At 44.9% G+C, this 14,124-nt stretch overlaps 1 protein-coding gene across 2 annotated transcripts in view; it reads right to left on the bottom strand.

The window, feature by feature from the left end:
- The window catches only part of XPO6 (exportin 6), a 106,589-nt gene that overhangs the window by 21,179 nt on the left and 71,286 nt on the right, over positions 1–14,124 (bottom strand). Inside the window, exons 10-14 of one of the 2 annotated variants that reach the window (XM_061401499.1) lie at positions 12,671–12,779; positions 11,121–11,210; positions 9,913–9,982; positions 3,231–3,390; positions 62–154 (exon numbers count right to left, since the gene is read on the bottom strand). In XM_061401499.1, coding sequence (XP_061257483.1) covers positions 62–154; positions 3,231–3,390; positions 9,913–9,982; positions 11,121–11,210; positions 12,671–12,779 — 522 coding nt within the window. Of the gene's footprint in view, positions 1–61; positions 155–3,230; positions 3,391–9,912; positions 9,983–11,120; positions 11,214–12,670; positions 12,780–14,124 lie in introns of both variants that reach the window. The other variant, XM_061401498.1, reaches the window with a different exon arrangement.

The following is a 14,124-nucleotide window of genomic DNA, read 5'->3' on the forward strand; positions in this document are numbered from 1 at the left end:
AGCCATTTGGGGGCAGAGAACAAGTCTTTCTGAGAATACACAAACATCTAACTATACTTACACATCAATGAGATCAGGCTTCAATACTGATGGCACAGCAGTCTCAATGTTGTACAATTTTATCTGAGATCCATACAAAGTGACTTTGACCAATCTGTTGGCAAAGAAGAATTGTACAAATGAGGCCACACTCAGTTTGTGAACTAAAGCAGACAAAATGGACGAGGTATCAACAAAGGTCTTGAGGACACACTTTTTTCCAATCAAAAAAGAAATCAAGACCAGGTTTTCAATTTTATCCCAAAGATGTAATGTGAGATATGCATAAAGATTTATATACTAAGACACAGTCTAAAGCACTACCTACAGTTTCAAACTTTTTGAAAATATAAATATCCAACAGAGAACATAATATAATATATCCAATATGATCAGAATGGAAATTGATATTGTATATGTAGTTTATCACAATTTTAAAAAATGGAAAAACAAATGTTTCAGGTAGATAGACATATGATAAAGAAAATACAGCAAAATTTAACTGTAGAATCTAGGTGATGGGTATTACCTACACAATTTTTTAACTTTCTGAAGATATGAAATGTTCATGATAAAACACTGTGATGGGGTTGGGAAGGGGGGGACATGAAAGTTTCGAACACAGATTAAGCTATTTTTAACTTTCAGCACAATTCTTTAAGAAGCAAGTTATTGAGCCCACTGGTTGCCCAAGGGCTCACTACATATAAATGAACATTAAATACGACCAGCTCTGCTGGGAAACGGGAGACTGCTCTTCCATTAGAGACACTCCTTTCTGAGTAAACATTAAAAAAAAAAAAAAAAAGAGCCCTAGAGACTTGGCTAAGTTCTCTCCGTGCCTGCTCTGTAAGGAACCCTGGACTCAGGTCTGAGGGGCACTCCAGGGAAGATGGCGTGTGTTTTGCTCCCTCAATCCAACAGCACAGAGGGTCTCAAACTTCACTGAGCAAAGAAGTCAACTGGGGAACTAGTTATAATACAACTTGCTGGTGCTGCCCCACAGACGCACACTGCAGCTCTGAGGGGGTCTGAAAATGTGCACCTCTGAAGAGCATCCGTGGGACTCTGATGCATGGGGTCCATATTCTGAAAAATATTCCTCTCTGATAGGGGCAGAAAGCAGGATTTTATTATAAAAAACCATGAGCTTGAGTCACAAGTTATTCAGGGTTGGGCAGCAGTCAGAAAGAGGTATTTCCAGTAAGCCAAGAACTAAGTAAAAGAGTAAAAGAGTCAAGGGTCCTCAATCTGAAGTTCTAGAAAGTAGGGTATGGTGATGGTGATAAGTAGGCATCAAAAAAGTCACCATCAGTAAGTAATACACCAACGAGTGCCCAGTGTTTAATTCTTTAAATTGTTTTACATTCATACAATATGTGTACAGTTTACTGATGTTAAATATATTCATAACACACAACTACCCCCATCATCTACCTCCATGACTCTTTCCATCTTAGAAAACTGAAACTCTGTATCCGTTAAATAGTAACTCTCCACAACCCCTCCACCCCTGGCAACCACTGACTTTCTGTCTCTACCATTCTGACAACTCTAAGTACCTCATAGAAGTGAAATCATACAGCTTGTGACTTGATACTCTTCACTTACATTCAAAAGCATTCTTTAGTGTTGCTCTACACTAAAAATGAACTTCTAAATGTGTCTTTTAATATTTCTATGTTTAGCAGTCTTGATACTAATATTATGTAACTGACAAGTAAGAACGCTACTGATGGCAGTGGCTATTAAGATCATGTAGCCATAACGAGGAGGCTTCTCTCACACTTTATTCTAAATGAAGACAAAAGAGCCAAGTGCATTTCACTACTGAGCCTGCAAACTTAAGCAATGCAGAAAGATGTATATACATAAGGACCTATAAAATAACCATCCAGAATCTCTCAACAGTCACCTCCCTGTGAAGCCAAAATGACTGATGGATACAATACATGGCTTAAGTTTAAATTAAAAAAATAAAGACTTCAGACAGAAAGACATGTTCTATTTCTACTATCAGAGGAAACAGGCCTAGTGTGGGAAGAAGAGGAAAAAGAGCTTGAAGTAGAAGCTCGTGGCTGGAGAGAGCTCAGCATTTGGGCTCAAGAAACTGGTAAAAGTCCAAGTGCGGCCTCTCACGAACTGCGTGGTCTGAGGCAAAGCACTCGCCCTCTGGGCCACAGTTTACTCAGATAAAGTGATAATACCTGTCCCTCAAAATTCAGAAAGAAAATGGACAAAATTACTTTCTAAAATCTCCTACTACTGTATACTGCTTTTCTTATTAACATTAATCTGGCTTTTCAGATTCATTTAAAATTCTCAGTCATGTCTGCTTTTAAGCGAAGAGCAACAAAGAAAAATCTGACATGCAAGTCAGTAGGCTTGGGCCCTCACTCCCCTAGTGTGTTCCCAATGACAGCCACCGTGCCAATCAAAGCACCAGGTGACTCAACTTTGGGCTGGACCCACACCCCCCTGGTTTTGATCTAACCTACTTGCTGGTTACCATGAAATGACCTGGACGTTCTGTCCCTTTTATTTTCAGCAAATGGCGTTTTAGGTGCCCGAGTTCACGAGAAGGGATGGGAGGACCTCAACAAATGCGGCCGTAAAGCCTGTGAGGGACCCTCGAAGAAGAAGTAGTAATGGGAGCTCGGTGCAGGGAAGGCGGGGATCTGCCCCTCAGTCAGGCTTGGCGGCTGCCCAGCTTCAACTTCTCAGGACCCTAAGAGGACTGCAAAAACCAGTCCCACTCTAAGAGAACCAAAAAAAGACCCCTCTGGCATCTGGCCGCCCAGTCAAGAGTGCAGACTGCCTACTTGTTTGTCCTCTTATTAACAGGGCTGTCTTAACGTCTCTTTATGACCACACCTGGTTTCTCTTGAGGTTACTCCTGTCTTTAAATGTAAGCTCTTCCATGAAATCGCAGCTTATCTTTACCGTGTGCTACATGCTAGGCCCCGGGCTCAGTGCCTTACCTCATATAAATCTCACAATAAACCCACAGGATACTAATGTCCACTCCATTTTACCAGGACCCAAATGAAGTTCAGAGAAGGGCGGTGACTGCTCCACACCCCCGTGTGCGGCGGAGCCTCGAGTCACCTGGGCAGGGCAGAGTTGCCTGGCCACCACAGCCCCTCATATAAGCAGGCGAGTTGAGTTCCATGCTGGGACTGCCCACCCACCTCTCCACCACTGTGAGGGCATCGCTGAAGCGCGCGGCGAACACGTCCCCAGTGAAGTACTCGGCCAGGCGGCCCACGGCCTGCAGGAGGGAGCTCAGGTCTCTCAGGGAGCAGTGCAGGCGCCGGCAGTCGTTCTCCGCTGTGATGTTCAGCCTGGGTCCTGGAACAGAAGGCCTCGGGTGGTTTTTCAACAGGAAGAACATGCTCTAATTCCCACTACAGATAACTGCCTTTTCGTATGGTTCAAGGGATTCTCAAGGGACAGGTCCGTCTAGTCAAAGGTATGGTTTTGCCAGTAGTCATGTACAATGTGAGAGTTGGACCATAAAGAAGGCCGAGCTCCAAATAATTGATGCTTTCAAACTGTGGTGTTGGAGAAGATTCCCAAGAGTCCCTTGGACTGCAAGGAGATCAAACTAGTCAATCCTAAAGGACATCAACCCTGAATACTCATTGGAAGGACTGATGCTGAAGCTGAAGCTCCAATACTTTGGTCACCTGATGCCAAGAGCCAACTCAATGGAAAAGACGCTGATGCTGGGAAAGATTGAGGGCAGGAGGAGAAGAGGGTGACAGAGGATGAGATGGTTGGATGGCATTACTGGCGCAGTGGACATGAGTTTGAGCAAACTCCAGGAGATAGGAAAGGACAGGGAAGCCTGGAGTGCTGCAGTTCATGGGGTCACAAAGAGTCGAACACAACTTAGCAACTGAACAACAACAAAGGATAAGTAACGGGGCTTCCCAGATGGCTCAGTGGTAATAAATCCACCAGCCAATGCAGAGACGCAGGTTCAATCCCTGGGTTAGGAAGATTTCCCCAGAGAAGGAAACAGCAACCCACTCTAGTATTCTTGCCTGGGAAATCCCATGGACAGAGGAGCCTGGTGGCTACAGTCCACGGGGGTCACAAAGAGTCAGACACAACTGAGCATGCACACACCCATGGATAGGCAACACAGTAGAGAGGAAGAAGGAAGGCTGACACCTAAGAGCTGGAGGGATGAGTCAACGAGTTCGATGCCACATGCGTTTCCAACTGATGAGGCTGGAACAGAGCCCGTGACAGCCCCGAAAGGAGGACAGGAGCCTGGAAAGGGGGACACTGTGGCCAGGGCACTGTGACAGTGGGTCACGCCCCAAGGAGCCAGAGGACAAAAGCAAGTGGAGGAAAGAGCCAGTGACAAACCAGCCCTGACCTGCCCGACCACCTGCCCCCCTGCAACACTCCTCACGGAGAGCAGAGCCTTGTCACAGAAACATCCAGCAGCAGGATTATCAGCCTGCAGGCAGCCCTGCCAAGGCCACGGGATGGGTGGCTAAGGAGGGTGGGCCAGCTCCCGGGGTCAGAGCAAGAGGGTGAGCACCCCACACTGCTAGCCAGAGGAGCCCACAGAACACACAGAGCCAGAAGTGGTTGTGGTCGCGTGTGGTCATGTGAGGGGGGCAGTGCCTCTGCACCATCCTCTCCCGGTTAACAAAAGCACCACCAGCACACACCTTCCGAGCGTCAAGGATATTCAGGGCCACCACTACGCAACCGAAGCCCAGGGTCAACCAAAACCTGCCAGAAGATGGGTTCCGATTCCTAATCAGTGGCCCCTCCCTCTCCCTGCACACACCCATCCTCATCACCCACACAGCTCTACCCTGATAACCCGCTTTCAACTTTTTCACTAATTCTCAGCATAAAGGGAAAGATCCTGTGTTTCTCTATTAAAAACCAAGCCAAAACACCAGCCTACATCAGGTTTCCCTCATGGATGGTCATGAGACAGCTTCACAGTCATCCTTCTTCCCCTCTGCCCCCTCATCCACACACACATCTGGCGCACGGCCTTCCCCAGCTCTGCCCCCTCAGCCTCTTCCCGGACCCCTCAATAGAATGCTAGAGCCGATGCCTCCTGAGGGAGTCTTCCACCTTTGGATACCTTGGTCAGAAACACAGGGGTCTCCCTGATAATTCCTCCTATCATCCCCTGGTCACACCTCTGTCCATTAAATTCTCTAGACGAGAATACTGGAGTGGGTTGCCTTTCCCTTCTTTTGGGGATCTTCCTGACCCAGGGATCAAATCTGAGTCTCGTGCATTGCAGATAGATAATTTACTGTCTGAGTCACCGAGGAAGCCCTTCCACCCTTTGAGGGGAGAACAAAAAACAAGCTTAATTTAAGCCTGCTGACACATGGCAGTCTTGGGGGGATGTGGAGGGAGGGTCACATTCTTGGCGAATCTCCTCTTGGCTGAAATACACACCTGGTTCCTTCTGTTTTCTGTGCGCACCCCTTCTCCAGAATCCTGGCCATTCTCATCACTCTCATTTAAACCTGCCCTAATTTTTCTGATAAAAAAGCCGTCCTAGAATGACAAACGGCCTGGAATTGCTGTGTGTGTTTTGAACTATTGGTTTGAAGCACATCAATTTGCTGCCATTTGCCTGTTTCTGGCCTACGGAACCATAGTAACTCATAGAGTTCAATTCAACACTATGTGCCATCCAAGGCTCAGATCAATCAAAATGGCAGCTGCTTCTTTCCTGATGCGTCTGCAATGCAGCCAAACGCACAGGCAGCAAGTACTCCAGATCAGTCTTTAGCCCTGCCCCCAGCCTGGAAACCTCATACTACCATCACCACAAAACCATGCAAGGTAACCACCCTGCCCCTGAGGGGGAAGGCCAGAGTGCCCACTGTGAAAGGCTGTCCAGATCAATCCACATTTTATTGTTTGGCTGAGGCTTAGTTTCCTCCTCGCTCCCATCAACAACACAGAACATCCGCCCAGTGGAGCCTGCAGGTGAGGACACTACGACACGCAGGTTTCAGAGACAGAAGGTATCACGGCCACACCAAAGTCCAACCTTCCATAAACCACGTTACCCAGCAGCTGTCTAGACAGATGTCCCCTAAGCCACACCCAAAGAACAGCCCACAGGACTTGCCTGGTGGTCCAGTGGTTGGCACTTCACCATCCAACACAAGGGATGTGGGTTCAATCCCTGGTCGGGGAATTAATATCCCATATGCCTCACAGCCCCACTCCAAAACAAAATGAAACATAAAATAGAAGCGATACTGTGATAAACTTAATAAAGACTTTAAAACGTTCCATATCAAAAAAAAAAAAAAAAACTTAAAAAAAAGCACAAAGAACAGCTCACTGGAAAGTCACTGCCCTGGAAAGAAACACATTAATGTTAAAGGAGGTCAGTGGTTAAGACTTTGCCATCTAAAGCAGTGGGTGTCAGTTCAATGCCAGGTCAGGGAGCTAGGAGTCCACATGCCTTGGGGCCAAAAAAAAAAAAAAAGCCAAAACATAAAACAGAAGCAGCTATGTAACAAACTCAATAAAGACTAAAAATGGTTCATATTAAAAAAAAAAAAACTTAAAAAAATAAATTCAGTCTTTTTTTGGGGGGGGCGGTGGACTGGGCAATAAAAATAAAAATATAAAACTTAGCACTTAAGTTATTCCACTCTGAGAGAACAAACAAGTCATAAATGAACCTAAGCAGAACCAAGAATTTAAGTCCAAAAGTCTGTATCATAAGCAATCTCTTAGGCAGGGAAGTCTGCACGGCTAAACAAAAAAGTTAGCAGGACTGCTTGGAGCAGAAATATTGCCCCAATGGGGGAGGATCTCAGTGAAGAGCGGCAGAAGCCAAACACCTACAGGACAGACCCTCCGGGACATTTATGGACACACGCGCAGCACCAGGGGCACAGTGACTGATGAGGGGATGACGCAGACCACCAACAGTGCGAAAGACGGAGCCAGGGCAAAGATGACTGCCGGGCAAAGGAGGCACGGCGACGGCATGTTTTGCCTTGGACTTTACCAAGGAAGCAGAAGCAGGGGGATCAACAGAAGCTGCGTAAAGAGTAAGACTCCCAGGAACTTCCCTGGGGGTCCAGTGGCTAAGACTCTGAGCCCCTAATGCAGGGGGCCTGGGTTCGATCCTGGTCAGGGAGCTAAGATTGTACCTACCTCACAAAAGTAGCCAGGGGAAAAAAAAAAAAGTAAGGCTTCCATCACTCCAGAATTCAGGCCAGGAGAAGGTAAATGCAAATGAAAGGAATGAGCCCTACCCATTGGGGAAAAGAACGTGGTTTCTGGTAAGAGGCAGTAAGGCTGACTAATATAGCATGAAGGTTATGTGAGGGGTAAATGACCATGGGAACCAAGGAACAAATCGTACTCAGAGTTTCCATTTTTTAATAGCCTTTGCATTGGAAACTTGGCTTTTGCTTCATCATGGATAAGAAAGCTCATTTTAAAACAGGAAATAAGTATTTCTCTGGCCTGAGAGGTTCTGCCCCTTGAGTATATGCCCCAAGGATCAGTGCTTGGGATGAGGTTTAGAAATGACCTGAAGAGCCAAGCGTACTGTGAAACTGACAGTAAATGGGCTGCGATGAGAGCGGGCCTACAATACTTCATTTAGGGGAAATCCATCAGATTCTCCTGCTCAGATGAGAAAATCTAAGTTATGAGATAAGCCTCAGAAAAAGGACTTGGGAATCACCGCAGACTGTCACCTGAAGACAGACTCAATGTAATGTTAAAAAGTCAGCTACTAACACTGACTTTAGGTATCTATTCTGAGGGAAAGAGAATACATGCTCAATTTCATCTTTAAGATCAATAATAACTTTTTTAGGATCCTGTGGGTGTGCTCAGTCTGACTCTTTACAACCCTATGGACTGCAGCCCACCAGGGTCCTCTGTCCATGGAATTTTTCAGGCAAGAATACTGGAGCGGCTTGCCACTTCTTCCTTCAGGATATCTTCTCAACCCAGGGATCAACCTTGTGTCTCCTGCATCTCCTGCACTGGCAGGTGGATTCTTTACCACTGTGCCACCTTAGGGTCCCGAGTATATTCTAATTTGAACAAGGGCCCTGAGGGAGAAGCCATTACAGTATGGTTTTTTTCCCCAAGAATTTTTTCCTAGATTTTGGAAATATCTGCAGCATCTGTACATAGTCCAAAGACTTCCATGAATGTTGATGGCAAATGCTTTGAAAAGTAGTCTTTTTAAAGTTCTTACTCGATCTACACAAATCAGGGTCTAGAACTGGGGCATGCTAAGTCCGTCAACCTCCTGGGGCCCAGCGGACTGTTTACTAGTAGAAGCTAATCTAGTCATGGAAACAAGCAGTCACAGGCCACCAAGAAGGGCAGCCTCACAAAGAGCCTCTTGGGGAGGCTCTGCCACAAATAACAAGCTCATCCAGGCGCTGGGCTGTACCCTGGGCAGCTGTGTACCAGGCTGAAGCAGCAGAGTTATACGAGAGGGGTAGTCGGCCAGGGCCAGGGTAACTCCTGTAAGGAAAACTGTGTGGGTGTATGGGGGTGTGTGTGTGTGTGTGCAGCACAAGTGTGTTTGCAAGCACTTGGTTAAGTTCCTATGTGTCTGTGTATGTGTCTATGTGTGTGTGTTTGTAGCACAAATGTGTTTGCAAGAATGATGTTCCTGGTGCTTTCGGCTGGCAGAATGAATATCAGATTTTGGCTAATTTCAACTTTTTATCATTTCCTAGTATACCCTCCTGGGACTAGCACCACAAGCTATGTAACCTTGGGTAAACTAACATCTCTGAACATGAATTTCCTCTTTTGTAAAACAAGAGAACTGTAATTAGTACTTATACCTCACAGGAGAGTTGAGAGAATTAAATAACAAAAGCAAATAATATGGTGCCTGGCATGCAATACCTCTTCTACAAACAGAAGCTATTATTATTAACAAAATAATCCCAAAATGCTAATCCTAAACCCCCAACTAGTGAAACCTGCCAACAGCAGGCCAAAGCCTTCCCAAATGGCTACAGTCAGAGCCACTGACACAGGAGGGCTTAACAGGCGGTGCAGTGGTAAAGAATCTGCTTGCCAATGCAGGAGACACAAGAGACACAAGTTCGATCCCTGGGTCAGGAAGATCCCCTGGAGAAGGAAACTCTCTTTAGTAGTCTTGCCAGAATAATCCCATGGACAGAGGAGCCTGGCAAGCTGTAGTTCAAGGGTCACAAAGAGTTGGGCACGACTTAGCGACTAAACAACAACGCTGACACAAGAGAGCTGACAATCCCCATGATCAGCTCTACCAGGCTGTCCCTGCAGAGCTGCTCCCAGATCCTCCCGATCCTAAAAGCCAGAGATGGAAGAACACAGCCCAGCAAAGTCCAGGGCTATTTTTTTCCCGAGCTTATCAACTGGTTTAAAGGACACAGAGAAATATTCTAATTGCCAGGGTTTTTAAAAAGTCCTACTTCTTTATGCCAAATTAGCTTCTCTCTCACTGAAACACTGCTTTGGGATATACTGTCACAGCCTCATCCTCTACCTCCCTCACAGCTCCTTTTTAATCATGATTTTTTTTTTTTTTTAATTTTTTCCTATTTAGAAATTGACAGACAGGAAGCAGTGAGGAGGGGGCAGTGGAGAAATCTTGTTCTGACAACACAGAAGGCAGTAGTTAAGTATTAGTCCACAAGGTCTCAAAGAGTCGGGCACGACTGAGCGACTAAACAACAGTAACACTGACACAGGAGAGCTGACAACCCCCATGATCAGGTCCACCAGGCCGTCCCTGCAGAGCTGCTCCCAAGTCCTCCCGGGAGGATGATTTTTCAGAATCTTTTATCTGAACGTTAAATTAGAAAATAAAAGACAGTTTACCTGACCCTGAAGTAACTATAAACTGCTGTAACCCCAGATAAACTTCTAAATTGTCCTGAAGAACTGGAAACTGAAAGAAACAAAAGATTAAAAAAAACATAAATGCGAATTTTAACAGCACTTCAACATTGAAAGAAGTATCTCTAGTGGGAGGAGCAGGATAAAAAACTTTTCTCTGGGAGCCTTTACACGCAGCTAAGAAGAGGTGGCACCCCTCAGCACCTCCCACCCCCAAGGAGTCTTCTACAATTAAAACCACCAGTTAATATTTGGAATAAGAAAGAAAATAACACACTAGTTCCATACTTTTCTAAACAAAGCACTATGATTATTATGACAGTTACGTCCTTAAAGGAGGATATCAAGCCCCCAAATGATCTATACTTTCTAGAGATCTAAGACAGGACCCACCTCCCTTCAAGTCCAAGGAAAACCCTGCCCTTGGAAAAAAAGCACAGTTATGCCTTACAAACTGCATGACAGAGTGAAGAGACAGCCAAATTATTTGGAGTCAGTTTGCCTTACTCATTTAGCAGACAGGACCTTCATAATCAGAGCTCTATCTTTTCTTCCTAAAGCTGCTAACTCACCATTAAGATAAAATTAAGACGTTACTGTGACAGGTCCCCAAGAAAGGCAGATGGCAAAATAAGATGGCACTCTCCATGAGAAAACACAAGACACAGCTGGGCGGTGCAACGCAAACCCGACCCCAGTGAATTATCCTGCCTTTAGAGGAGACATGGACTAATGCAATGCCTTCAAGTAACAAGCATCACTTAGTGAATGAAATCAGTCCTTATGACTAAGGATTCTGTGTTCACATAAACATAGATAGTGCCCAGCAAATAATTTGCCAACAGTTTTGTGAGTTTTACAAAGGCTAACTTTCCAACAGTATAATTTTTATAAATAAATCTTCCATTTGGCTTGGCCACTTGTAAGCCACTGGTGAAAGCATAAAGGCATCAGTAAAATTTATATTATACCCAAGAGTTTAGGAAAGAATAACAGAGCTTCCAAAAGCTCATTTTAAAATACTGGGAGGAAATGTTAAACACATTAAATCCAAGGGTCGGTTATCCTAATTATTATTCTCTGTTTAAAAAATATACATTTTATAAGACTGGTGACCACAAAAGCCTTACTACTCATGCTATATGCAGGGAAATAATTAGGCTCTTCATTCCCCTCCAAATGGTGCGTACCAGCGTTGAGAAGGCGTGTGTGGGAAGGAGCTCCATCACTTTGGCCACGACCTCCAAGCTCTGGCGTAAGTACCGCTGCCACTCTGTCTGCTGCTGCGGGGCAAACAAAGAAGGATCAACTCTTCCCAGAATGGCAGAGCTCATCAGCTTTCCTGCCAACCTGCCCCCCACCTCAAGCCCACTCTCAGACGTAAGTATGTGAAGAAATAGTAAACCAGGTTATTTGGTACTTTAAAAAGGCCAAGCTAAAAAAATTTTTTTTGATCCAATGAATTAATGTCATAAGAACCTGGTTCCTCAAAAAGTAAACAATTCACATAGAATGACCTACTTTTCTCTCTGTCATAGGAATAAGAGATTTTAAACAGTGACTGGTAAAATAAATGCTCAAGTCCCCTTTCCGTCATCCCAGCTATAGGAATTTGTCATTCATTACCTTCTGAGACAGCCCGTTCCTGAGCTTATATAACCGGCCACACCAGTGCTACACAAAGTATGGTCGATGAACAGGCAGCATGGGCATCTCCAGGGTGGGGGTTGTCAGAAATGCAAATTCTGTGCCATGCTCCCCCCCACCCCCCACACACACACTTCCTGAATCAAGGTCTGCTTAACAAGCTCTCTCACAGTGACTCTTATTCAGGCTAAACTATGAGATGCACTGGCTTACATCAAACAGGTAACAAGAAGTGAAGCTAAAGTCTACCAAGTGCTACCAAGCACCTATTACCCACCAGGCATGTGCCACTATGCCCACGTGTGCTGCCCTCAGCACGTGGCCAACACAGGTCGGTTCAGACATATCCTTCCCCTTCTGGGACACGTGGAAATTAGACCTCAGAGAAGTTCAGCGACCAGACTGCTACCTTCTTCGTACTCAAGGCTGCACAGTCAAATCTAGGCCATCTGGTTCCAAGCACAGGGCTGTTTCTAACCCAGATATGGCTATCCTCAAGGTCTTAACCACAGCACAGTGGCTGCTATTCTGAGAGCCATAACAGTGACTTGAAAATGTTTAAATGCATGGTGGTTAAGAAAAAGGAACACTGGAATTGTATCCTTAAAGACATTTTTCTTACCAACATGGGGCACGCCAGCATCAATAAACTCAAGGTTGATTTTAAGAGATATGAGTTTATATTAATAAGATATAATCAAAAGAGATGTCCTTTTATTCTAGCCTTATCATTTAAGTATCTCTAACTATCCCTACCAGTATCCAGCTAGCTTAGATTTGTTGCCCAGAATGTGGATGCAAGGCAGGGGAAAATAGGTGGGATGCCAAGTTCTTACTAAACCACTTTTCACTGTATGCATGGTTTCTTTACTTACGTCTCTAGTCCATATAGGTAAATGCCTGTAAAACGTTTTTACAGTTCATAAACCCAAATCGACCAGCAGAATACAAGTTTCAAATGTGTAACTCAAACCGTAAGACTGCTCTGGCTTAAAGATGGTCTCCAGAGCAAAGAGCTATGGGTTCCAAGTCTGCATTTCCATTCATACCACAGCATGGCAAGGACTAAGGCCAACGAGGCTGTGCTGCTTACATCGTCATCCAGAGTCTCATCGTCCAACTCCTCCAGCTGGGCCTGGTTGTATCTGAACTGGATTCGATTCAACACCTCCGTCAGCAAGAGGACTAGGGCGTCTTCGTACCTGTGTGGCAGGGAGAAATGCAACATCAGGTGAAAGCAGGCTTTTAGCCTAGGATTTCAAAAAGGCCCCCTGCATTCTGCAGGGAACGGTGTCTCCACTGGACTACCACACACAGGAAGCATCTAGACTAACGCAATTTATGGACTGGCCAACGTCATGTGACAGGGGACAGGAGCAGGGGTGCGGCTTATGCAGCTACGTTCCAGGCACCTTCTTGTATGATATCCTTTGTCTCTGGTAGCAATTTTTGTCTTAAAAGTCTATTCTGTCTAACTTAGTAGTCAGCGGGTAGACAATCTGCCTACAATGCAGGAGACACAGAACATGGATTCACCCCTTGAGTAGGGAAGATCCCCTGGAGGAAGCAATGGCAACCCACTCCAGTATTCTCGCCTGAAAAATCCCATGGATGGAGGAGCCTGGTGGGCTACACCCCAAAGGGTCACAAAGAGCTGGACACGAATGAGTGACTAAGAATACCCCCCCACACGGTGTAGTTACCCTAGCTTTATTTTGGTTATTGTTGGCATGGAATATCTTTTCCTATCTTTTTACTTTAAACCTATTTGTGCCTTTAAAATCAAGTAGGTCTCTTGTAAGCAACATGAAGTCAGATCATGTATTTTTAGTCCATTCTGCCAATCTTTGCTTTTTAACTAGAGAAGTTAAGCCTTTATATTTAATGTAATTACCAATAAGAAAGGAATGACTTTTGCCATTTTGCTATTTGTTTTCTCTGTGTTTTATCTTTTATTCCTTACTTCCACTAGGACTGCTTCCTTTTGTGTTAAATAGATAGTTTTGAGTGTACTATTTTAATTCCCTTGCCATTTCTTTTACCATATATTTTAAAGTTTTTTTTTTTCTCAGTGGTTGCCCTGAAGATTATAAGTACTGTATATAAATATCAATTAACTCAATGATTTCATTTTTTTGGCGGGGGCGGGGGCAGCGCTGCACCACATGGCTTGTGGGATCTCAGTTCCCTGAGCAGGAAGTAAACTCAGGCCACGGCATGAAAGCCCAGAATCCTAAGTACCAGACCACCAGGGAACCCAATGATTCAATCCTGTCAACATCTGTGAGAGGTAGGTGGTATTACTGATACTTTTCTGATGAGGAAATTATAGTTAAGAGAAGTTAAATCAACTGCCCAAGGTCACAAAGCTAGCTGGTTTGAACCCAGGGCTCCCTAACTCAACACTTCATGTTATCTCTACACATAAACCACCAACAGGCTTTGAGCCTGCTCCACCCATTCCCCAAAACCTCAACTGTAATCAACTTTTAAGAACACTTAAAGCCGAAAAGAAGACATGGAAAAAGTCTAGGGACACCCTAACCC

The sequence above is a fragment of the Bos javanicus genome, chromosome 25 (assembly GCF_032452875.1).
Source record: "Bos javanicus breed banteng chromosome 25, ARS-OSU_banteng_1.0, whole genome shotgun sequence".
Taxonomy (NCBI): Eukaryota; Metazoa; Chordata; class Mammalia; order Artiodactyla; family Bovidae; genus Bos; species Bos javanicus.